This window comes from Ascidia mentula, chromosome 5 (assembly GCF_947561715.1).
Source record: "Ascidia mentula chromosome 5, kaAscMent1.1, whole genome shotgun sequence".
Lineage (NCBI taxonomy): Eukaryota > Metazoa > Chordata > Ascidiacea > Phlebobranchia > Ascidiidae > Ascidia > Ascidia mentula.
Window position 1 is genome coordinate 7,815,115 of NC_138570.1, and position 23,505 is coordinate 7,838,619.

Genomic DNA, 23,505 nt, shown 5'->3' on the forward strand with positions numbered 1-23,505 from the left:
TATTTGGAATAGTCCTCTAGCTCCACCGCACGGATGTTATTTGAAATAGTCCTCTAGCTCCACCCCACGGATGTTATTTAAAATAGTCCTCTAGCTCCACCCCACGGTTATTATTTAAAATAGTTCTCTAGCTCCACCGCACGGATGTTATTTAAAATAGTCCTCTAGCTCCACCGCACGGATGTTATTTAAAATAGTCCTCTGGCTCCACCACGCGGATAGTATTGAAGAAACAAGAATCCTTTTAAAACCATGACTTCCATAACCACAGCATTGTATGTAAAGAATTTAAACTGTTATTATATATCTGCAAGGTAGCATGCTAAACACCAAGTTACTACTGCTGTATCTATTTGTCTTTCTCTCTCTCTCTCTCTCTCTCTCTCTATATATATATATACATATATATTTAACATGACAGTGTTAATAGCAATATGGGCCAGTCTATTTATACTCAGTATATATATATTGTTTTACATATTCTCAAAATCTTCCATTTTCTAACAGATTTTTCTCATCTTGAAAGTTGTGATATAAATTTATAATATTTCCCTAGCTATTAAAAGAAAGCAATAAAACAACTACAGACTTGTTTGTTTATTCACAAAACTTCCAGCTAAAGAAGGAATTGAATCAATTCAATTGATACAAAAAGAAAATGATCCAGTTTACCAAGCACAAAAAATACAATCACACCAATACAATATCCCCACAGAATTGTACAAGCTGCAGACAGATCCCAACAAAATGTCATGATATAATCAAAAAACATTTGTTTATTGCATAAAAATGCCAACAGCAAAAATGTCCTTTGAATGCAGTTTTTCTTAGGAAATGTACATAACCAGCCCAAGACCTTTTTAATCTAAAGGTTCAATAGCACAGGAATAGGATGTATACATTTGATGCGAGCATCAGTTAATTTCATAAATCTTAAAATCCCCAAAATTAGTGTAAAATATTGTTGCTTTGCAATTTTTTTTTGCAATTTCAGCTCTTGGCAGGCTACACCAATTTCTCTGCAACTTTGGGTCTATATTGGCAAAGTGTAAGTTTGGGTAGCTCACCTAAGTAAAACATAAAACCCAACCTTAATAAATACAGCAGTTTTTTAAAGCAAAACTGTAAAATAATACCTGTTGTTTTTACAGGACTTGTTTCTGCTTGGTTTGCATTAGAACATGGTGGTCTAATAACAAGGCCATGAACTTTGTGCAGTAACCTATAGATATTTCTCATTATATAGGACTATTTATAATAACATCCGTGGGGTGGAGCTAGAGGACTATTTCAAATAACATCCGTAGGGTGGAGCTAGAAGTCCATTTCAAATAACATCCGTGGGGTGGAGCTAGAGGACTATTTCAAATAACATCCGTGCGGTGGAGCTAGAGGACTATTTCAAATAACATCCGTGGGGTGGAGCTAGAGGACTATTTTGAATAACATCCGTTCTTGACTAAAGTGTATTGAATTAATTAATCATGTTTATTTTTGCGAGAAAAGCAACTACACGACGAACAATATACAAGGAAATGAAATGGCATGGGCACCGATAAAACCATAAAGGTTATCGAGTCAGGCACCCATGTAAAGATGATTTCCTCACGGAGAATCACCTGATCCGTTAAAGTGGACGGACCATAAAATGATTGTAATAGGTCGGATTCATGTTTACCTTTCAATAAATGTGAAAAAAATACGACAAACGACGAAACGAGTAATAAAATAACTCATGGCATTTATATGGCGTGCATACATAATTTATGCTTAATTTTATGCAATTCTCCCGCCAGAAGCAAGCAGAAACAACGCGAACACGCCATACACTTTTGTCGAGAACGGATCAACTTGTGAATGGAAACTGACGGCAAAAAAAAACGTCTTTAAGCATGCAAAAAAGTTTTTTTTAGAGGATAACAGAATTGAGAAGTCACAGTAGGCGTTGTTCTATAAGCATTGTCGTGCTCTTTAAGCACAAGGTTGTGCAACGTAGCTGGTGCGAAAATACTTTATTCAGACTGCAAAATGCAAAATATGCTATGTTGTTTAGTTGCAAAAATAAACAATTTTCTCTTAGAAAACAGAATATTGCTAAAAAAAATAGTGACAATTTGCTTGCAAGGGTTTTTTCTTGAAAATTAACTTCGACAAAACATGTATGAGGTAAAAGTTTCGTTTAGCTGGTTTTGTTGTGAAATACTGTTATGAAACGGCAATGGCTGGAAAGCTGGATCCATATGGGTAAATTGTTGTTTTAACCAAAATGGAAAGGCAGTGCTTCATTGTATGTTGCTTTTATTGGAAGTTATATGTCTGCTGAATCATGCTTGCAGTAAACAAACTCTTAGAAAGTAATTGTAGAGGATACCACTGTAAACGTATTTATAAATTTATGAGTGTATGACCAACCAATGTCAATACTTTGCACTTACGCTAGGTTATATGAAGTAATGAGTTAAGAGTATCAGCAACTTGCTGTATGAAGAAAATTAATAATGGTGTCAAATGGGCCCACCAACATTCAAACTACACCTAGAAGCAGCACAAATAGCATTTATGAAGGTGTAGGTTCAAGAGTTGTAAGAGGTCCAGACTGGAAATGGGGACGCCAGGTAAACCAAACTAATCTTTCAGACAATAACAACATAAAAACGAGTACCTTGTACTATGTACACCGGTACATGCATGCATCATAGCTGATGTTAGCTAAAAAAACTATAATTAGTTAAATAAATAATTATTATCTGTGTAGGATGGTGGAGAGGGTCATGTTGGCACTGTTCGATGTTTTGAAAGCAGTGAAGAAGTGGTGATTGTTTGGGATAATGGTACAGCAGCCAATTATCGTTGCAGTGGACAGTATGACTTGAGAGTCCTTGACAGTGCAGCATCAGGTATTGGAACTATTGATGTTGATGGAATGTTGCTTCATTTCTTGCAGTGGTAAAGCAGGTTTTGTAACTTGCAATACAGGAGTAAAGCATAATGGATCGATGTGTGACACCTGTCGACTGCAACCAATTTTTGGAATTCGTTGGAAATGTGCGGAATGTCACAATTATGATCTTTGCTCTGCATGTTACCATGGTGACAAACACCACTTAAGACATCGATTTTATCGCATTGTTACACCTGATGGTGAAAGGTGATTTCTTGCTTTTAGTTTTCAATGTTAAGCGAAATTTGATATAAAATTGCCTTAACTGTGTGTTTTTATGCCCGCATAACTGTTATTTCTTTGAGCAGAGTGCTAATGGAATCACGCAGGAAGAGTAAAAAAATCAGTGCAAGAGGAATATTTCCAGGTGCTCGAGTTGTAAGAGGTGTTGACTGGCAATGGGAAGACCAAGATGGTGGGAATGGCAGGAAGGGAAAAGTAAGTAATGCATGCAATGTTGCATGTTTGTTATGCATGTACCTGCAGTAAGATTTAGATATAATATATTTTGTAAATCACATAACAATATGCATAACAAACATAGCTCGGTTGCCACATGTTTTCGCCATTTTAATGTTTGTAAACACCAAATTATGACAATGTTCATTGCAGCTAAATTTACAACAAATTAAAGCGTGAGCTCTAAAATTAGGTAACTCTTCTGATCAATGTAACAGAATTTATTTGAATAATTTATTGTTTCTGTGCAGTTTTGAAAGCAAGTGCTTTGTTGGCCATTACCGGATCTCAGTGGTTTTGGACCACTGTCCTTTAATATTAATTTTTCCATTATACAGGTAACAAAAGTTCAGGATTGGACGTCCCAAAATCTCAGAAGTGCTGCTTATGTTTTGTGGGATGTAGGTGCAAAGAATTTGTACAGAGTAGGTTATGAGGGGATGATGGACCTCAAAGTTGTCACAGATGCAAAAGGTCCACCATTCTATAGGGAGCATCTGCCTTACCTAGGTAAGCAATTTCTGTACAAACGAATTTTCATCTGGACAAATTGTTGGATTTTTCATGGTTTCTCTTTTCCTCATGGGACTGTTTGTGTTGCTAACATATTTGGAAAATATAATGTTATGTTAGTATTGTTTTTTTTTTGCATTTAGGCCAACTGAATGGTCAAAGAAGCATACCCACAACCGAATTTCAGTTAAATGATCATGTCAACATTGATTTGGATCTTGAGATAGTTCAATCCCTTCAACATGGACATGGTGGATGGACTGAGGGAATGTTTGAAGTAGGCTGAAGCGCATTTGCCTAGTTGGTTCGTTTCTATCACAAATTATATCAAAACTTATTTTTAGACACTTGGGACTACTGGCACTGTATGTGGAATTGACGAAGATCATGACATAGTTGTGTCTTACAGTAGTGGCAACAGGTGAGTTAAATGCAAATTAGTATCACTTAAATGTCATGCAGTTGGTATTGTGCAGTCACATGAATATACAATTCTTAAACTTTTCTCAGATGGACGTTTAACCCAGCAGTATTGACCAAAGTGAGTAATGTGGATCCAGCACCAGGAAGAAGTTCAGCAAACTCACCAAATGAGCCAAAGTTTGAGGTGACTTTTAATGAATTAGTCCTGTGTATTTTGCCTGGCCTGACTTTCATAAACAAAACATGTGGTGTTTGGTAGGTTGGTGACCTGGTGCAAATATCTTCACATGTGGACCACGTGAAAACACTGCAGCGTGGCCATGGAGAGTGGTCAGAAGCAATGCTACCTGTAAGTTAAGCTTTCATGTAATACAAGATTTACTTGTGTCAGAACAATGGACATTTTATGCTTCAACTTTATTTGTTCAGACATTGGGAAAAATTGGCAGAGTGCAACAGGTGTACAGGGACAGTGACATAAAGGTAGAAGTTTCAGGTAAGATCAATGTTTTTATTTACATCGATATGTATGATGGGTCTGAGTTTTTGTTGTCTTCAATACGATTGCATAATAAGGTAAAACTGTTGATTAAATAAATTTATTTTCAGGTACTTCATGGATATTCAATCCTCTGCTCTTAAGCAAGGTGGATCAGGGTCAGGCAAGATCAGGAGGTAGTTAATGCTTTTATGAAAAAGTTTATGAAAACATAAATGGAGATGTGTGCATCCTTAAACCTGTTGAAACTACATTAATTTAACACTTACAGAACAACTATCACAACTCCTGAAGAAGCTTTTCGAGACCCAGGTGTCTGGTGATATCAATGAAGAATTGGTAAAAGCTGCTGGATCTGGTGATGTGCAAAAATGTGAGGAGATTCTACAGCGATCAGATGCCAATGTAAGAAATTACTGCTCTTGGGTGGAAAGCATTCATACTTTGTGCAGGTTTTCACAAGTTGTATCGTTGCACATAATGTTGTGTAGGTTAACTGTCAGTTTGCTGGCCACACAGCTCTCCAGGCTGCTTGCTTAAATGGCCACCAAGATATTGTGGCCTGTCTGATCAGACATGATGCAGATTTGGAAATAGAGGTATTTGTTTGATTTAATTTCACCTACAGTGACATATCATATTGAGTACTCCATTATACAGGACAAAGATGGAAACCGCGCAATACACCATTCTGCACTGGTGGATGAGGCAGGCGTTGTTGAACTGCTTGTACGTGAAGGTAGCACATCATTTTTCACTCACCACTGTGCATATATCATCTATATAAAGATATATTTTGTATATTCATGTCACATGTGTATGACAGGATGTGATGCGAATGCAAGAAACAAAAGGCGACAGACTGCCCTTCACATTGCTGTAATACGTGGTCATGTCTGGGTTGTACAAACGCTATTGGAACTAGGTTGTCATACAAGTTTGCAGGTACATTTTTGTGGTTTGGGATTTTTGAAAGGTTTTTAGGAAAGTAACTTGGATATTTTACCCTGATTTTTAAATCTCATGTTAATATTTGTCAGTTTAATGCATACAAATAACATAATTCTGTTGTGAAGTTTCATAAAAATTGAAAACATTATAAATATAAATTTTGTTTGTTAGGTACTGCTTTTGCTAATAATCAAGCAGTGTGAAACATTTGTCCTAGTATTTTAGCCATTCTTAACAGGGCAGTCATGGCAGCAAATCCAATAACAACTAGTCCATCTGTTTTGTGAGCCTAGGATGCTGAAGGTGACACACCACTACATGATGCCATCTTGAAAAAGCGGGATGACATGCTGACATTTTTGCTTGACGCTCATGCAGATGTGACTGTCACTAACAACAATGGCTTCAACGTTCTCCATCATGCGTCATTGAGAGGAAACCCAAGGTAATGCCAACTGTGTTTTTTATGTGGCCAGTTTATTTCTGTTGTCTAGTTCTTTTGACTGTAGCTGACAGTGTAACTTTGACATCACCTTTTAAACTTAAGAAAAATTGTACTAGAATCTGCAGACACCGAACACTGTGTATTAATGTATTTTTGCACAAAATGAACTGTTCCACAGTTGCAAACACCATTAAAAAATCCTTCAGCATGAGTTTTATTTATAATACAACAAGTTTTTGCGTAGCAAAACAAATTTGGACGCCACAAAATGCAACATGAAATACATCATTTTTTGCATTCATATTTTACAACATCCTAAGCCAAAAATCATTTGGTGACAATTTTGTTCTTCCTGAGTTGATTGGTCTCCAGGTTCCTTCTCAACATGTAGATTTTTTTGTATTCTGAAACAGCACAAACTAATTAGAGACTAATTTATTCAAAACTCCATTGTGGCTGCATACCTTTTGCTTGAAATCCCAAGCTGATCTGATGTAACTGATCACCTTCAGAGATGGGGCTTCCAAATATGGGCAGTTTCTTTTGTGATTTGAAGTTGTTAAAACATGATACATTTCAGGCTTTTGTCAAACGTTGAGTAAAATATTAGTTGCAGCCATGTAATCGCAGTCAGTCAAATGTACTCAAAAATAGTTTGTAGCAATGCATCACAGTATGGACAGGGATCACCCAGCTCAAATGTTCATGCCAAACAACAATATGCATCAATGTTCCACACACAAACAATATTCAGCTCATAATAGTGGAATCTAAGTTTTTTATTGTGCTAGACTGTTTCATGAACAGTAGAGATGTAACTTTATCATGTGTGACAAGACATAAAGATAGAAAAGAGAATAATTCTTACAGGAGAAGAAAGGGGAAGAAAAGAATACACTAAAAAGAAAATGACCCAACAACAGAAACAGAAGAAAGAGTCAGAAAGGAATAAAATAGAAAAAGAACGGAGAAAAGAAAAATGAAAAAAAATGTAGAAAGAGATTTGATAGAAGAAAAAGCATATTAAAGCTAAAAGATAGGATAAGAACACAATATATGTGTGAGCAACAGTTTAAATAAACAAATTAACTGAATGTTTTGAAACTTAACATTAGTTTGATATCAGTTAAACCATATCATTGCGCCCACCTGGAAGGGAAATTGGGATAAAGTTTATGCACACCGAAGAATGTGAGGAAGAAGAAGAAGGAAGCAAGACAGAGTTTAACAGGAGAAGAAAGTCTGCATGAAAGAACAAGCAATTGAAGATGTTTTTAATTGTTGACCACTCCTAAGTTGTACAGTAAATATATACAGCAAAAGTTAGTCACGTTTACACAAGATTGAATTGAAACTGACCTTAAAAGGAGAAAATATGGGAATAGAAGGAGTAAAGAAATTAAGAAGGCTGAAAAGTGCCAGGTGGAACTGTAAAGTAAAACACACTGTTATTCAAATAAGGTGCAATGATACAATAACATCTATATCACACTGAGCAGGAAGGAAGAAGGGAAAATAGAGTTAGATACAGAGAAAGGGATAGACAAGTTATGAATCAGAAAACATAATTTTAAAGAAACGACAGAATTAGGAAAGTTGTTGCTGGGTTTTTTTCGATTGTCCAGTAGAAGAAAACAGAAAGATGTTGATAGTAAAGTGGTGTCTGAAAAACACCAGTAAGAAACAAGAAAGGAGAAAAAACAGGCATTTCGAAGAAAGGAAGAAAAAGAATTGCCACACAAACAGCACCTTAGCAACAAACTGACATCAAGTGGAACATGTTATGACCATTTACGAAGGCTATGAATTTTGACAGGTACAACGGCGTTGAAGAAGTAAGAGGCACTGAGCAACAGCTGGTTGAAGGGGACCAAATCAATGTGGTTTTCGCAACGATTTGGTTCCAATTTAACCAACTTTCGCAAAGTCCAAACTCAACGCGCCTTTTTCAACCATTTTCACCCTTAGAGAATAGACGAAAGTTCCGCGCCTTGCTACATACTTCTTTACATTCCATAGCGCGGCTCTTCGCAACGTATTGGCCGTTGCCCGTGCGTTAGCCAGTTAACTATGTGCATGTAAGGAAGTAGGTAAACCGTTGCGGCATTGGTTCGTTGATGAAAAACTCACTGTCATAAACCACTTTCGACTCCTTTAAGTTCTGTTTTTCGGCTGCGAGTATGAAGCGAAACTTGGAACAGCTGATTGAAACTCGCTGCAGATTATGTGGCCGACATTCATGGGCGCCTCTTATCGACGTTGCGATCTGCGGTTTTCACAGTGTCCTGGTATCCGAAAAACCGACACGGCGCTTTCTTTAGCTAAATATTTCATTTCGCCTGGCCTCGACTTGTGCACAGAAAATGATGGCTCGCCCCGCCCCGCCGCGGCCGTTGAATAACATCATTCAGGCTTTTCAAGCCACAACTTTTACGGCCACTTCGAACCAGCAACTATAAGCGCACAACTTCTCCCGCCCATGCCATGCTACACACTCTGAACGGTGACAGGGAGCCACATAGGCCGGTTCGTTGCAGTGTTGCGTTCCGAATACACCATGATTGAGCTTTTGTGCGTTATATCGGATATAGCTCGTGAGTAATAGGCTTATTCGGCGCGACATAACATAAATATTGTTTAGCGATTACTTCTCTCTGCCTGCCTAATGGCGGACGCCATTGATTGCTCGCGCTCTGTCGCGGAAGTTTGCCTGTAACTGCGTAGACCAACTCAAAAAAGCTTTTTGTGTTAATGCTGCATTGCTATACGTTCTCGTATACGAAGACGGTTGCTGCGGGGTCCACGTAGAATCAACCGGCAACGGGGATTCTGTTTCTTAGCCTGTCTGGAAACAAAGAGGATTTTCTAATGGCGAATCAAGAACGCGTGGTCTGTCTTCTGGGAGTATCTCGCCACAATTAGCGTCATCTGCTTGAGGCCGGCGCTATCTATAACTGTCCCTGCGTCGCTATCCAACCACTCGAAGCTGCTATTCCTCGAGGACCGGTTGAGATGTGTCTCAGTCGCTCTCCGTGCCCGGTTATATAGCGGGGTCCGCGTAAGTGCGAACAGCAACCCGCCTGTCGCGAGGCGCCATCGTCACTTCGCCGCTTATCAACGCCCTCGCCACTATTTCTTGCATTCCCGGGGCCGAGAATGTAGCAACTGGCGATTTGTCACTTAGCGCGGCCCGCGACGGGTTACACGCAGCAGCTGCATGATGCGCGCCATCCCGTGCGTAGCCAGCTAACTCCGGCCCGCTCGCTCCTAAGTTAGGAAGGCAAGGTCGGGTCGCCCGGCGCGTGCACATGTGACGCTCAGCTGTTCGATGCCGAGCTAAAATAAGGCGGTGACGACAAGGCGTAGCGATTACGGCACCCCCTGCATGGGCCGCTCCTGTTGCATGTGTTTTTTGCCGTTAAGCCAAACCGATGACAGAAGGGTTTAAGGCCCTTGACGAGGTATATACATATTTTCACACGACCCGTCAACCGCCCTGTTGTCCGTTTATGACCCCCACAATGAAGTGGACTTGTCTTATCTGAATATCAAATTGTGGGAACGTTTTCCGCGCTCGATTCCAGCCCATTAGGACAAGCGATAAGCGGACAAATTTTCTCGTGTTTTTAAGCCTGGAAATGCAATTAGCAAAACGCCCGGCGATCGTTTAGGACAAGCATCTATAATCTTCGCATGACAACTGGGCCTGGATGTCATCGACGCGCGTTTTCAAGGGAACCAACCGCCAGCGTGCCCAACTTATCGGTAATTCCGTCAAGACCAAAGTGTCTTATTCGAGTGTTGCCGATTGATAAGCGTGTATTCTCGCCAGCCAAGACGTCTTCTTTCTGTCAAAACTGCGTTTACGATGGCAGGTCACGTTCGCCATTTCGGCCCCAGTTTTTATACAGCCACGTGTTTGTGAGTGGCCAATAACGTCCGAACGTAGAAGTAAGGCAAAGGCTAAAAAATCCTGCATTTAAGAAAGTCCCAACGATACTTTCCCGCAGACGTTTCAGTTGTTAATTATACTGCACAATGGTTAGAGCAATGACCTAAACGTCGGGATGCAAATTCGTTGAGACAATTTCGACTATTTATTCTAACACGGGTTAGGACAGTTTCAATGTTTTTACATCTGGTGCTATTTTATCGCGATACATGCCAACAGCACACCCACCGCTCATATGAGATGGGCGTTTTGCTTCATTGTGAAACGTTCCCTAATCTCCTCAAGGGAACGCTTGGTATGCGATTGCAATTGCTTGTGAGTGGTAATAAACGCGCCACAATTTTCCTCTTAGCCGGGCTCTATGCTTATCCTTCACAATCATCCTGCTTATAATCACTTCTTTATTTGTGCACATACAATTAGATGCCATTTAAATCACATATTAGTCGCATTATTGTACAACTATATGTTATTGTGTGTTTGTGATTAAGACATGGAAACGTATAGAGGCAGTATGTGGTCATAGGAGGTGGAAATCGTCACAGGAATTAAAACAGAATGTCGAATGATTCTTAGAATCAATTACAAAGCGTTTGTGAATAAAAATCTTAACATTATGTTAAAATACATAGAACTCGGTGGACACCACCTGCTTGTTAACCTTGTACGTGTAAACCTTGTAAGTAGAACAATGCAAAGTCACCTTTTTAGAAACTTGCCACACCCGCATCATATCTGGGTCAACACCTATCACGTTCGCTGCTATCTTTGCTTCGAAAATGCCACTGATTTTTAAGATACCAGTGCTCGTTTAGATTCGAGCATGAACGCCAACTCGCGGCAAAATGATATTTCAGATTGTTTATATGCATATATACAAAGGTGTTGTTCCACCCAACCGAGCTGGTTGTGTAATTGCGTACTCTAAAGGCCCTCTGAAAATCAATTTCAGGTGTCTATTTTCTTGCATGCGCCTCACCGCAGCCCAGACGCGCGATCCCGTCGCACAGACGCCCGCTGGCGATACTTTGCACTACGCAAGTATGCAAACTATGATATACGCGAGATCTGGGCGTAAACAGGCCGAATAAAGACTTGCAAACGAGGTTAAATAAACTGGCACGTTGTCATTTGAGCCTTAAACTGTTTCCCCAGCAGCTAAATTCGGAAAGTACGCCCAATTTCATCGACCCGTTGTTTTCATTTTCGGGTTAAGGCGGAACTCTCCTTGTCACGTGACGTTCGATGTTTCGCGCATTCTCCCCCGATTTGACGAATTTCTCATTACCTCGTCCCGCAAGCACTGGAATGCACTTTAGTCCTTGCCGCATATCCGCGTTTTCTTATTGCCTCTCTTTACATCTCCTACCTGATTCCTATTCCTCTGTCTTATGCCATGCATTCGTATTCCTGCATGTTTTTTCCAAAATTCCTGTAAATCCCTGTTTTCCCTATTTATAAACCCGGCTTATCTCTCATTTCCTGCACAATTACCCACAAATGAAATTATCACTAATTGAATGATCTCCATTTCGGTTCCAATTACCCTTCTACTAAGCATCCCGTTAAGCTGGCTAACTTCATTATAATTCTTCCCATAATCACATGCACGGTTTATTCGTCTTCCAATTCCCCTTTGAGGGCGCTGCAAACTTTACCAACAGGTTTCGACTAATTATTTCGCACACATGCAACGCCTAAACATACTGCACAGAAGGCGTACACTCGTACAAACCAAGCTCGAGGTCGCTCCCGTCTGTGCTGAGCCCTGGGGCTAAACGCAGCTAAATCTTGTTAGTAGTATATATGTTGTGGAATCGAATATTGGGGTCACGAGTCGATTGCATAATGGTGGGCGTGGATAAAACCGCTTCACTAATGTTTACGTTCAAACAAATCCTTGCTGTTGAACTTGACTTGAACTTAATGCAAGTGTTTGATACGATTGTTAAGTTTGGTACAAGGGGTGAAATAAAAAGGGGTCGTTTAAACTTCGTCAAAGTGTTTGGTCTGAAATGGCACCAGTAACAAAAGCGTGCCTTTTCAAGGCGATTGCATACCACACAAACGCCGCAGCTGAAAAAGTACCGCTCACATGAAACATACACAATAATACACGTGAAAACTCTTGCTAGTTTTGTTACAAAAGGAAATAGCGTCCAATTTCAGCTGGTATTTGTAGCTGGGTAGCTTTTTCCCCCACTGATCCTGTGTTTATTGTGTGACGTTCACATTGCAGCGCGATGTCGACCTTACTCAACAAACTTACCCGACCATGGATCGTGGATGAAAAAAAGGATGACGGTTACACCGCCCTCCACTTGGCGGCGCTAAACAACCATCTCGAAGTTGCCGAACTTCTCGTTAAAGTGGTACGCAATATTTTTGCAATATGTCACAATAAAACAACTATCTTGTATGTTTTTGAATTTACGTGATCGGTTTTACTTATGGTGTATCGCTATTCTATCATATATTTTCAGTTTAATTCATTTGTAATTCTGTTAGGTTTTTAGGTAAATTCCCTACTGGACATTACGCATCAGGTTGCTTTTTACAGGGTCATGCCAACTTGGACATACAGAATGTGAACCAGCAAACTCCGCTCCATCTTGCTGTGGAAAGGCAACACACGCAGATTGTGCGGGTATGTCCACATGTATCACTTACATAAACCACGCAACTTCAAACTGGAAAAGTTACACTAAACAAAAATACTCCTGACGTAGACGAGTTCTAAAAGTTTTGGTTCCCGTCATGCACAGAAACGGTGACTGTTAGGTCAGTTAAAAAAGTCACATCTGATAAAGCGAAGAGCGCGAAACTATTGTCATACAATCATCAGACCGTCGCAATGAGAGTCAATACACTAAAAGGAGCAGTTTAAAAAGGGAACTTTTTTTGTGTACCATGGCTGGAAATAGAAATGTTTAAAACGGGCAACGAAATACATAACTGTGACTTGCTTGTTTAGTTACTCGTACGTGAAGGAGCGTGTGTAAACCTGGCCGACAAGGATGGGGACAGTCCACTGCACGAAGCGTTACGTCATCACACGTTGTGGCAGTTGCGTACCTTGCAAGATAAACAAGACGTTACCATTGACAAGGTAAGCTCTTTACCAAGCAAATAAACAAGGTGGGGCATATTTTGACGTCAGTTTGCTACGGACTGCAGAAATATTGAGCGTCGTTGTACATTCGGGTATTCAGACAAGATTTCTCTCAACCAGCCGCGCTGTTAGTAAAAGAATATGTTCCAGGGCATTCATAAAACTCTCGTATAGAATAAAGCAAGTACAGTAATTCAAAACATGCTTACAATGATAATCACGATGGGTCGAATTTGCCTCTAATTACTCCTAAATTTGAGGCAAATTCGACCCATCGTGTCTATCATTGTTAGCATGTATATCTGAGGCAAATTGCTACCATAATATATAGTTGTCTGTTGCCTAAGTGAGCTGCAAACAGGGTAACTGTTTCAACTACTAAGTCTCATTAGTGCAGCTTGGTGACTGGTTGCGATCCATCCCGCTAAATAGCCAGGCTGGTGGTGAGCATGCATTCGCCAACATTTGTTGCGTGCAACCGAAAACGAACCAAAGGGGAACACACTGTTGTTTGTAACCTGCTCATCCAAAGCTTTTTCGAGACTTTGCTATTTGTGGTGATGTTCGTACAAACTGCCACTTGTAGGCAGATGGCAGCGGCGACCTTCATTCATAATTCAAAGAATTTTGTTCTTACTCATAATGACGCCCTGTGTCTTGGCCCTTGTGTCGTCACACCAATCGATAATAATAATCAATGCTGTTCTGCAACAACAGCGCTCAGTCGCATGCAAAATTACTGAATGCATATTTGTGACACAATGAAACGTTGAAGTCAGCATCTAAAAGCGACTTAGACCAGCGAATTGAGCTTCAGTAGTCAGTTGTTGTGCTGAAAAGGGGGTTCGCATAAAATTAAAATGTCAAATCAGGCACAGCTGGAAGTTCAGAACAGTCCAGCAATGACTTTTGGGTTTTTCTCATATCATCTTGCAGTTTTACATGAGGTCTACACCTCAGTTCGTGTCGTAGCTGATGAGGTATATATATATATATATATATCGTATGTGGACTTTACATGCACAACACTATGAAAAGTGGCTTGCCTTGTGTTGGTTGCCTCGAGAAACTTGTTCGTGTAAATAGCTTGTTGTTGATCTGGAATAATACAACGTACTGATATTTGCTATTAAAACATGTAACAAACGCTTTGTGGTGTTGTTCGTTAAACACCTTGCCATAATTGCCCCTAACATTTATACTAAACAAATTGTATGTATTAGTTGTTGTGTGCTAACTTTGTTTTGACGCGCTTTAACAAATTGTACTCCGCACGCAAACTACACCACAGCCTTGTGCAGCATATCTCCGCATATTAATTAAACTTCAATTGTTTTAGGTGCTCATGGGAATTGGTTGCCAGGGCGCCGACCGCCACAGCAGTGCATCGATTGCGCAATTCCTCGCAGCAAATGGAGCGGATTTAAACATGAAAAACAAGGACTCTCATAACCCGCTTGATTTGTGTCCCGACCCTAACCTGTGCAAGGCACTGGTAAAGGCCAGCAATGAATCGTAAGAACATCGAAATGCATGTTTTTTTTGGCTAAAGTCGATACTACACTGATGGAATCAGTATTACAAACCAATAGGTCTTTTTGGCAATAAATTGCCCTGTTAAAACTAGGGTTAAATGGTTGAATTTTTACGTAACTTGATTTTCAAGTAAATATGCTTCCATAAAACCTAAGGTTGGGAACTACATTGCGTTTTCTATATTAACCTAAGTATTACACATTACATGCATGAAAATGTTCTGAAGTAATCTGTTTCAATTGATTCAATTCTTTTTGAGTGGGATCTGAAAGATGGTTTTTCATTAGGTGATAAGATGAACAGCTTTTAATCTTGAGCCAGGTTGTTTAGAAAAAAGACCAATTATATGCGACACACTTGACCCAGCAATTCTATTTGAATCTCAACAAATGTTAACATCAAACATAAGTTTTACTCATAGTCTGCTTTATCTCTGTGTTATCACCGCCCAAGAATCAACTGTGTTACTTTCCACAAACTTATATTCAGAATATTCTCCACTATTCGTTTGCCTAATATTTTCATGTTGTTGAGTAACCAATAAATGTGTAATTTCACCCAAGCATTTGCATCTTTGTTTCAGAATTCATCCCAAGAACACGAACAGTCCATCCTCTCCCTCTTCCTCCAGTAGATCCCGACCATCAACTTTCTCCACATCATCTTCCCTGCATGGAGACGAGGCAAAACCAGGAAGGTAAACCGATTTTTAAAGCTCCCTAGTATACCACCAGTAAGGCATTGCGTTTATTTCGCGCACAACAAGGGCCGAAATAGTTGCATAAAAATAAAAAAAAATACACAAATGTACGCCGTGTTCTGACGTTTTGCTTGTTTGTATGAAAGCTTTCACCAACAATGAAAAGAATAAGCAAACACCATGACAAGGCCTGGACATGAATTACAATTATGAGAAAATAAATTTTTGACCATAACACAAAAGTAATCCATTTTTTTTGGGGGGGGGAAAGTAGCTATACGCCAGCTTGGCTGCTATGTCAGCGAACCTAATGGTCTTTGCAACAATTAAATAATTTCTCCAAAGAGTAACAAGACGGTGGTAAAATGTGTTTCCATGCTAATGTGTCTATGTATGTTTCATTTTAGCAGCAATTCGTTTAACAACACGCCTTCCACAACGACAGCCCCAGAAAACAATGCAACGTCCAACCTACATTCTAGCGGATCGGCCGTCAACGACCTTCACTCTGACAACATTCTCGGCAATTTCACCAGGTGATTGGTTTTTGTCAGCACTTGGTGATCTTAACGTTGGGAGTTAGCGGCGGGTAGGAGTTAAGACGACTGCCCTAGTCAACATCGCAGTGTAAGACTAATTGCCATTACGTTGCAAGGCCTTTTTTGTTACTGCTGGGTATTTTACAACACGTGAACGCAAAATATTTTAAACTTGCCCCCCTAACAGCTCGCCGCCCCAAATGAACAACGTAAAAAACGTGAACCACGGGGTATCCCCGACTTCGTCACCACCAACTTCGTCGTCGTCGCCCCGTGAACAACAGCGTGCTAACAACTGCCGGAACGATTGCGAGGAATGCATGGTGAGTCCATTCTATCCACAATGCTAATTCAACAATACGAACCTGGACCTTTATACCCACAGATATGTTCCGACTCAACACGCGACACGCTTCTCTCGCCTTGCTGCCACGCGGTGGCGTGCTTTACCTGCAGTGCGCGCTTGAAGAAATGTTTGCTGTGCAAAGAGACCGTGACCGGGCGACAGAAAGTAAGGCAGCTGATGATTAACCTGTGGTGAGGCGACAAGATTTGTACTAAGTTTTTGTTTGCAGGTGGAAGAATGTGTTGTGTGTTCAGACAAACCGTCGACTGTGGTATTTAAACCTTGCGGACACATATGTGCATGCGAAGGTGGGTTTTCTTTTACTTCGGCCAAAAATGAACTACAATAACTAACAATTTTTTGTGACGTCATGCAGAATGTGGAAGTCTCATGAAGAAATGTGTTCAGTGTAGGGAGGTGATTGAAGCGAAAATAACATTTGAGGCTTGTTGCACGTCAAGGGGGCGCCCCCAGCGCAGTGGAACGCAGGTAAATAATAAATTTTTACAGGTAGAGTCGAGTAAAGTCAATATGTTTTTCCATCACAAAAACCTTTACAAAATTTCGCTTGTGTAGACAGACACAATGCAATGTACAGAATATGCCCAAAAATAAACACTTTGGGACATAACGAAGGAGTTCTGTGACACGTGTCATACGGATGCGTGCTGTTTTCATTAACGCCTGATGACGTCTAAAAATCTATTCTCCAATTTTTTGGCACTCGATAATTTACCGTCCTTCAAAACCTCAACCGAAACTGCGCTTGCTTCCACCACGTGTCTACGTCATAATGTGCATTTAAAATACAAAATTTCGGCGTTACAGCAGCTCTCGGAAATGATGCAAAACGCGCTAACACCAGACGACGAGTGCAGAGTGGACAACAACGCCACTCCTTCGACTTCAACCACGTCGGGAACATCATATCAGAACAACAACAGTAGGCGACACAATATGGCCAACCACCTTTCCAAGGACAGCCGGAACAGCGAGGCTGAAGTGCGAAAGTTGCAGCAGCAACTGCAGGACATCAAGGAGCAAGTAATATATGGTTTTGCATTTTAAATTTAACATTGTTTTTTTTGTACTGTAACTGTCGCGTTTTCTATTATGGCATATACTTTATAGTTCTGTAAGCTCTAACTGACTTCCGTGGTCGATTGTAACAAACCAGATTGCGTTAAACGAGCCATTGGCGCGCTTCAAATTTTAATATCAACAGTTTTGTCATGTATTACGATGGAAGAGAGAGAGAGAGAGAGAGGCACTGTTAGCATTACAAAATGCGTTTAACCAATAGAACCTATAGTTCGACTATCATATTGTTTTCAAGGTTATGTGTCCAGTGTGTATGGACCGCATAAAAAACATGATATTCCTTTGCGGTCATGGGACGTGCCAGTTGTGCGGAGATCGGATGACCGAGTGTCCGATTTGCAGAAAACCTGTCGAAAAACGAATTCTTCTCTACTAAAGTGGAAAATAACTTGGATTTCCTTTATCTTGCAAAAAGGTATGGCTGGTATCGGTGTAAGTTTTCCACCTTTCTGCATATAAATGACATGGCTTCGAAAATATTAGGTAGTTTTCAAAACTTAAAACACCATCTGGATTAACTCGTTTTTTTGAATGTGAATATCAATATTCTCTTGCAGAACGACTTTTGCCATACGAAGCACTGCGTGTCGCGAAGCACTGTTGCACAGAACGCTAGAAACTGTTAAAAATATTCAGTATTCTGTTTGTAACATGCACCCGTCCATATCAAAATTTCTTCTTTTTTGTGTTTTCTGTACAAATTTTATTTGTTAAAAACTTTTCTCCTGATGCTTTTCCGAAGCACCATTTTAGCTTGTTGCCATCACACAAGTTTGCGTTTGACAAAAAAAATAACTTTTACTGTCGTTGTAACCGCAAACGTTTTAATTTCCCATCTTGCTGGTGCAATTTCCGTTACGCAACCATCACTGCCAGTATCTCCGTCGAGGCACGTAGCAGTCAGACGTTACTGACATATGTTTTCGCATTTCTTTTATTTCCTTGCACTGCTACTTCTGCTTGGTGTATCGAAGCCGCCCGTCTTTTTTTATAGTAAAACGTGTTTTCAACTTTGAAGCGTCCAATAAACAATACGCTAAGCTGTGCACAAATCGTGGGGACAAATTTGTTATTCAACATACTAAAGCTCAAACTCTGAATGTATTTACTGGCAAACAACTTGTCAATGCAAACACACTCCAGTAGCCAGAAATATTGTATTATGTAAAGTGTATTGTGCTTTGATTGCCATCCATTTGACCGTGATCGTTAGACAGCTAAGATTGATATGACGCATTTGATGACCCAGAATTGATCATTAGTTTGTAGCCCACCTAACCATCTGGTCTCTAACAACAATTCGTTTATCTGAAACGATCCCCTTTAATTAAATCAAGGCTGAAATGATAAATGCCTAAAAAACAAACAGAAAATTTCAAACACGTTGACTGTGAATCGAGTCGTCTTCTTCAGACTGGGGTTCAACTTCTTTCCTTTTTTTCGTACGCGTCGACCAAAGTTCATCGGGGTAATAAATCGCTTGAGAAATAACTACACAAAAACCGATGAGGGATGACGTACAAGAATTAACGCCAGCCTATGGTAATCATTACTTACAGTAAGTAACCATTGCGGCAGCCAATAAACCGATCTGAATGTAGAGCTTGACGTAAACGCAGAATAATGTGCTGATGGCGAACTGCCACATAAGACCGATGCTTACGACGATGTTCCACAGATTGTAGGCAAGCTTGTGTTGTTCCAGAAAATATTCCCCATACAGTGCTAAGTGTAAGATGGTAACGTGTTATTTTTTTTGCTCTTGCTGATCAGGTGAGTTTATGGTTGCAAATAAGTTATGAAAACAAATTATTGAGGTGAGTAAATAAATGTATTTGGGCGACATATCTCTAACTTTCGTTTCATAAAAGTGCAGTAACCTTTTAAACTGTTCTTCGCTACTTGCCCATGTCTAGTCAACAATAAAGTGTTGCTCACATGTTACGAGGGTGTTCCAAATGGTAAGGGAGACCCCATTGACGAAAAAGAGCACATACGTAATCCATGCGTTGCTTTCCGTTATTTCCCACACCAATAAGAACGAGTAAAATAAAACATCTAAAACTGCAGCAATGAGGAACGGTATGTTCCGGCCGAACCGTCCCGCGAATTTTCCAGCCGCGACTGCACTTATGGTCGAGGCAACAGAAAAGATAATGGAACAAACTCCAACCTAGGTAATAAAATCATTGTTGTCGTTTAAGTGTACGTGATAAACTCTAAAACTGCGTAGCAATATCCAACCACGTACTTTGTCAACGCCCAATATGCAAGATGACAAAGAGCGAGTCATTTCACTCATTCGAAAGCCCAGCGCTGATCCGTTGTAGAGGGTCAGAAACACAACGAGGAGGTGTTTCTTGCTCACGGCGAGCCAGAAAGTATCTTTAATAGTTTGGAGTAACAACGACCAGATCGAAGCCTGTGAACATATAACGCGTTTAATCATTTTAATACCAGCACAGCAAACGGAAGATACCTACCTCTGATTTTGATGCATCTTCTCTTTTGCTGTCAGACACACCCATCTTCTCTGCTTTATCATTCGAGAGTTCTCGTAGAGCAATTTTTTCAGCAGGGGCAGAAACTTCTTCGTCCTCTCCTGCATCTTGCGAATCTTTCGTCTCTGTTCGTTCAGGAGTTTCAGATGCTTTGAGATCCCAAGGGATTTTGTCGGGGATGAAAAAATGGAAAATTATCATCGAGACGACGGCCATGCCGGCGAGAATTACAATATACACGTATCGCGTTACTATATTTGCAGGCTGATATTGCTCAATTGACGCCTCCGTTATGTTTGGAAGCTGACAATCGTTAGCTCCACAAAAAGTCAAGTCGCGAATTTCGGTAATGTTGGAGTAATCAACTCCTGCCGGGGCAAGTTGGCGGTCGACGTAAAACACCACAAAGCTGATTCCACTTCCAATAATCTTACAAAATAAAAAAGTCAACGTTTATTTTTAAATACCGGTCGCAATCGTTTCTGATGTCAAAGTTTGTTTCGAACGTTTTGAGATAACAGACAATTTATGTGCGCGGTGAATATGTAATCTTTTCCCTGTTGCGTATAACTATGTATACATTTTACAACGCGTAATACCAAGCTTTCGCATAGCAAGGCAGGATCGCCCCACTGCGTAGGCCCTTTATATTTGGCGATCTCAGCTCTAGCATTTTTGATTTTCACATGCTTCGCAGTCGAGGCATTGCTCCAACCAAGCTGCCACTATTCCCGACAAGTCGGAGCGAGATCTGAAAAATCAAGCTCCCGGTGAGGTTTAAATTCGCGGCCCTGTGCTTACCAGGCCCAACGGTCCACCAACTGAGCGACAGGAGCTCAGTGGTTTCACAGCTTGGCTGTAATGCCTTGGGTGCGAATCCTGTGAACCTTATGCATTTTTACATTTGTAATTATATATATATATATTAGTAATTGTTTGATACAATAGGTCTCCATATTCATACTTACAACGCTAAATTCGATGACAGCATGGTAGTATCCCATGTACAGGCGGATTTTTGATTTCAAACATTCGCCATCTTTGAGATCTTGCTGCGCGAAGTAAGTTGCGACAATGGGGACCAAGGTCCACAACAGGGCTTCGCCAAGCCCCAGGAATAATCCAGCCGGTATCAAAGTCACTAACCCTATATAGTAACGAAAAAACGCCCTCAAATTTTTAGCAATTCCTTGACACCACAACAACTTACCGGAATGCAGGTTGCCTACCATGTACAACAGGTAGCCAACTTCACCGACTATTAGAAGAAGTTTGCAGCCTGTCTTGTGGCCAATGACTGGAGTAGGAACTGCTCCCAACAGTGACACGGCGTAGCATATTGCAAGAGAGGTCGTACCTGGGACATAATATAAATACAAATTTGAACATTACTGGTTGGCCTGCTTCTTAAAAACTATGTTGATCCAAAGCAAGCGCGTTGGGAACTAAAATGTTTCGCAAGCTTTCTCGTGGAATTCGTCTGCGTCAGCACTTAACGACGATAGCGACTTGTGACATTGCACTTATTTATTGGCGACGCTGTGCAAATGTAGGCTTCTTTATAAGTAAAGTGACATTACATACAAATCGTAACGTACAATTAAGTCAGTACTTTGAGAACAGTCGCAATATTAGGTCACCGCGTAATGCAATCGTTAATTGTAGTTTTCCAGCAATGGCAGTTTACAGTTTTTCAATAATCTTACTAATCACACAAGCACGTCCAAACAGTGCAACGAACTTACAGACAAGCTGACATGACAACGGTATCCTACCTAATCCATCCTCGACGTTTAGGCTAGACGACAAATCCATGATTGATATGTTGGCAGCAAAACACAGAAACAAGCCTACGAGAAACGCGTTAAATCCTTTCTTTGTACACATTGCCGGTGCTTAATTGGACACCACAGCTTGCTAAACTTTTACTATCAGTCTTCCTTCTACCTTCGAGCAACAGCAAAAGCAGTCAATCTGTTGATGTAAAGGTAGTTGCTAGCAGTCTGCTGTCTGTAATACCGTGCAGATGAGAAGTGCTGATCAAACAAACGCTATTTAAGTTTACTGACAGTGCAGCTTGTCTGCCGCAGCTCCAATGAACAAAGTAGACTCCGTCATTCGGGCAGCAAACGACCGGCATTGGTGGCCGACACACTTTGACAAGCGGAAAACATGTACCTTGAATTAGCAGTTCGCAATTCGCTAATTGCGAACCGTTTTTACAGTTGTTGCCAACCGTTTTTGGAATTAATGCGACACAAGATTGTGATCATAATTTCGGCGTCGTATTTTCGCGCCTTTCTTTGTTCATTCACACATGCACCAAGAGCTTAATAGATGTAATTGTGACAAAACAAACAACGCTATCCAACTTCTTACCAATAATGCCATGCACTATTTTCTTTAAACCTCGTGGTTTATCAAGTCTATTTTGCAATCTTACTGCTTACGATCGATAATCATTAAAACGATAGAGATGTATTCTGCAAAGGAATAATGTTTTTTGTTGACGAATCAGACAACGCAGGTTTCAAGCGTAATACACAATCGTGTCCTCAGTTGAACATTCAAGTATTGCAACTTGTAACATTTTTGCGTCTTTATCGTAAATGCATCGAAAGTTAATTTCAGAAGCTTGACTTCGAGACATTGATAGACAAATTTGTTCTTTGTTGTTCTTGGTAAGCGCATGTGTATTCAGGCCACTTGTCACAATTTGCCCTCAGGGCCAGCAGAGCCTAATCCAGCACTAAATTTAAGCTAGTAAGCTGTAGCACGGTGCTTCATATACACAAAAAATGTGCCAACGCTCTGAAATTGATGCAAGGTCCGCACAGGAAGGACAGTCAACAAACGACAAAATCAAGTGCGTGGCTGCTAACTTATCGTTTGTATCGCACTATATTTCATATCTATAGTGCATTACCGGTAGTAATTCTGATGGGCACAACTGTACGTGAATTTTTTTAGAGCATACACCGTTCGTACTATGCTATATAGGCCAACTTTAAATGTCATTTATTTTGTTTGGACAACATTCAATAAACGTTCGACAATTATTTTACCACTATGACATTTGTTTGGTGTGGAAGACTTTCACAGCGAGCAACATTGCCTGCTCCTTGGATACAGCGTTAATAATTCTGATGCATTCATGCAAACTTCTGACTTATCTATCCACAAGAACTTGGCCGTCCAGTGGTTAAGAAGCACTGTTATGGGCTACAACGACCACATGCACGAATACGGTCAACGCTATATTTCCAACGGCGTGAAACATATGCGATGGCAAAAGTAGACATCAATGATCCAAGTGTTACAACTACAACATGTTCCAAAAAGGTGTGTTGCATAAAAACTATTGTTTTCAAAACAATGTTATCACAGCATTTACAGGTCTTGTTTAGTGAAGTTAGTGCTGCTTTCCTCTGAAAGAGCAACCTTCTGTAAGCCTTGCCCTTCCTCCGGTTGGTTGGCACAGAACAGT

The 23,505-nt window shown here is 40.4% G+C and overlaps 2 protein-coding genes and 1 long non-coding RNA gene across 3 annotated transcripts; 1 reads left to right on the forward strand and 2 right to left on the reverse strand.

Annotated features, from left to right (window-relative positions):
* The first annotated feature begins 2,445 nt into the window (after nt 1–2,445).
* Nucleotides 2,446–18,548, forward strand: LOC145903510 (E3 ubiquitin-protein ligase MIB1-like). The gene is made up of 29 exons (XM_082991595.1): nt 2,446–2,615; nt 2,756–2,897; nt 2,977–3,148; nt 3,250–3,379; nt 3,739–3,910; nt 4,057–4,190; nt 4,258–4,334; nt 4,424–4,520; nt 4,596–4,685; nt 4,766–4,832; nt 4,946–5,011; nt 5,107–5,240; nt 5,327–5,434; nt 5,496–5,574; nt 5,662–5,780; nt 6,080–6,231; nt 12,423–12,555; nt 12,744–12,830; nt 13,158–13,292; nt 14,635–14,810; nt 15,415–15,528; nt 15,939–16,067; nt 16,258–16,393; nt 16,456–16,581; nt 16,646–16,724; nt 16,793–16,905; nt 17,245–17,460; nt 17,753–17,932; nt 18,075–18,548. Exons 1-28 carry the CDS (start codon nt 2,499–2,501, stop codon nt 17,891–17,893), a joined length of 3,441 nt encoding a protein of 1,146 aa, XP_082847721.1. The 5' UTR covers nt 2,446–2,498; the 3' UTR covers nt 17,894–17,932; nt 18,075–18,548.
* LOC145903512 (uncharacterized) lies at nt 6,365–8,079 on the reverse strand. Its single transcript, XR_014402654.1, has 5 exons — nt 7,981–8,079; nt 7,591–7,659; nt 7,381–7,473; nt 6,696–6,812; nt 6,365–6,635 (listed from the first exon to the last, which is right to left on the reverse strand). It is a non-coding gene; the product is annotated as an uncharacterized LOC145903512 (long non-coding RNA).
* A 344-nt stretch (nt 18,549–18,892) lies between the features above and the next one.
* Nucleotides 18,893–21,887, reverse strand: LOC145902819 (protein unc-93 homolog A-like). The gene is made up of 8 exons (XM_082990917.1): nt 21,794–21,887; nt 21,229–21,375; nt 20,987–21,165; nt 20,001–20,447; nt 19,769–19,939; nt 19,456–19,690; nt 19,075–19,242; nt 18,893–19,008 (listed from the first exon to the last, which is right to left on the reverse strand). The coding sequence occupies exons 1-8, from the start codon at nt 21,831–21,833 to the stop codon at nt 18,893–18,895; spliced, it is 1,503 nt and encodes a 500-aa protein (XP_082847043.1). The 5' UTR covers nt 21,834–21,887.
* Nucleotides 21,888–23,505: the final 1,618 nt, after the last annotated feature.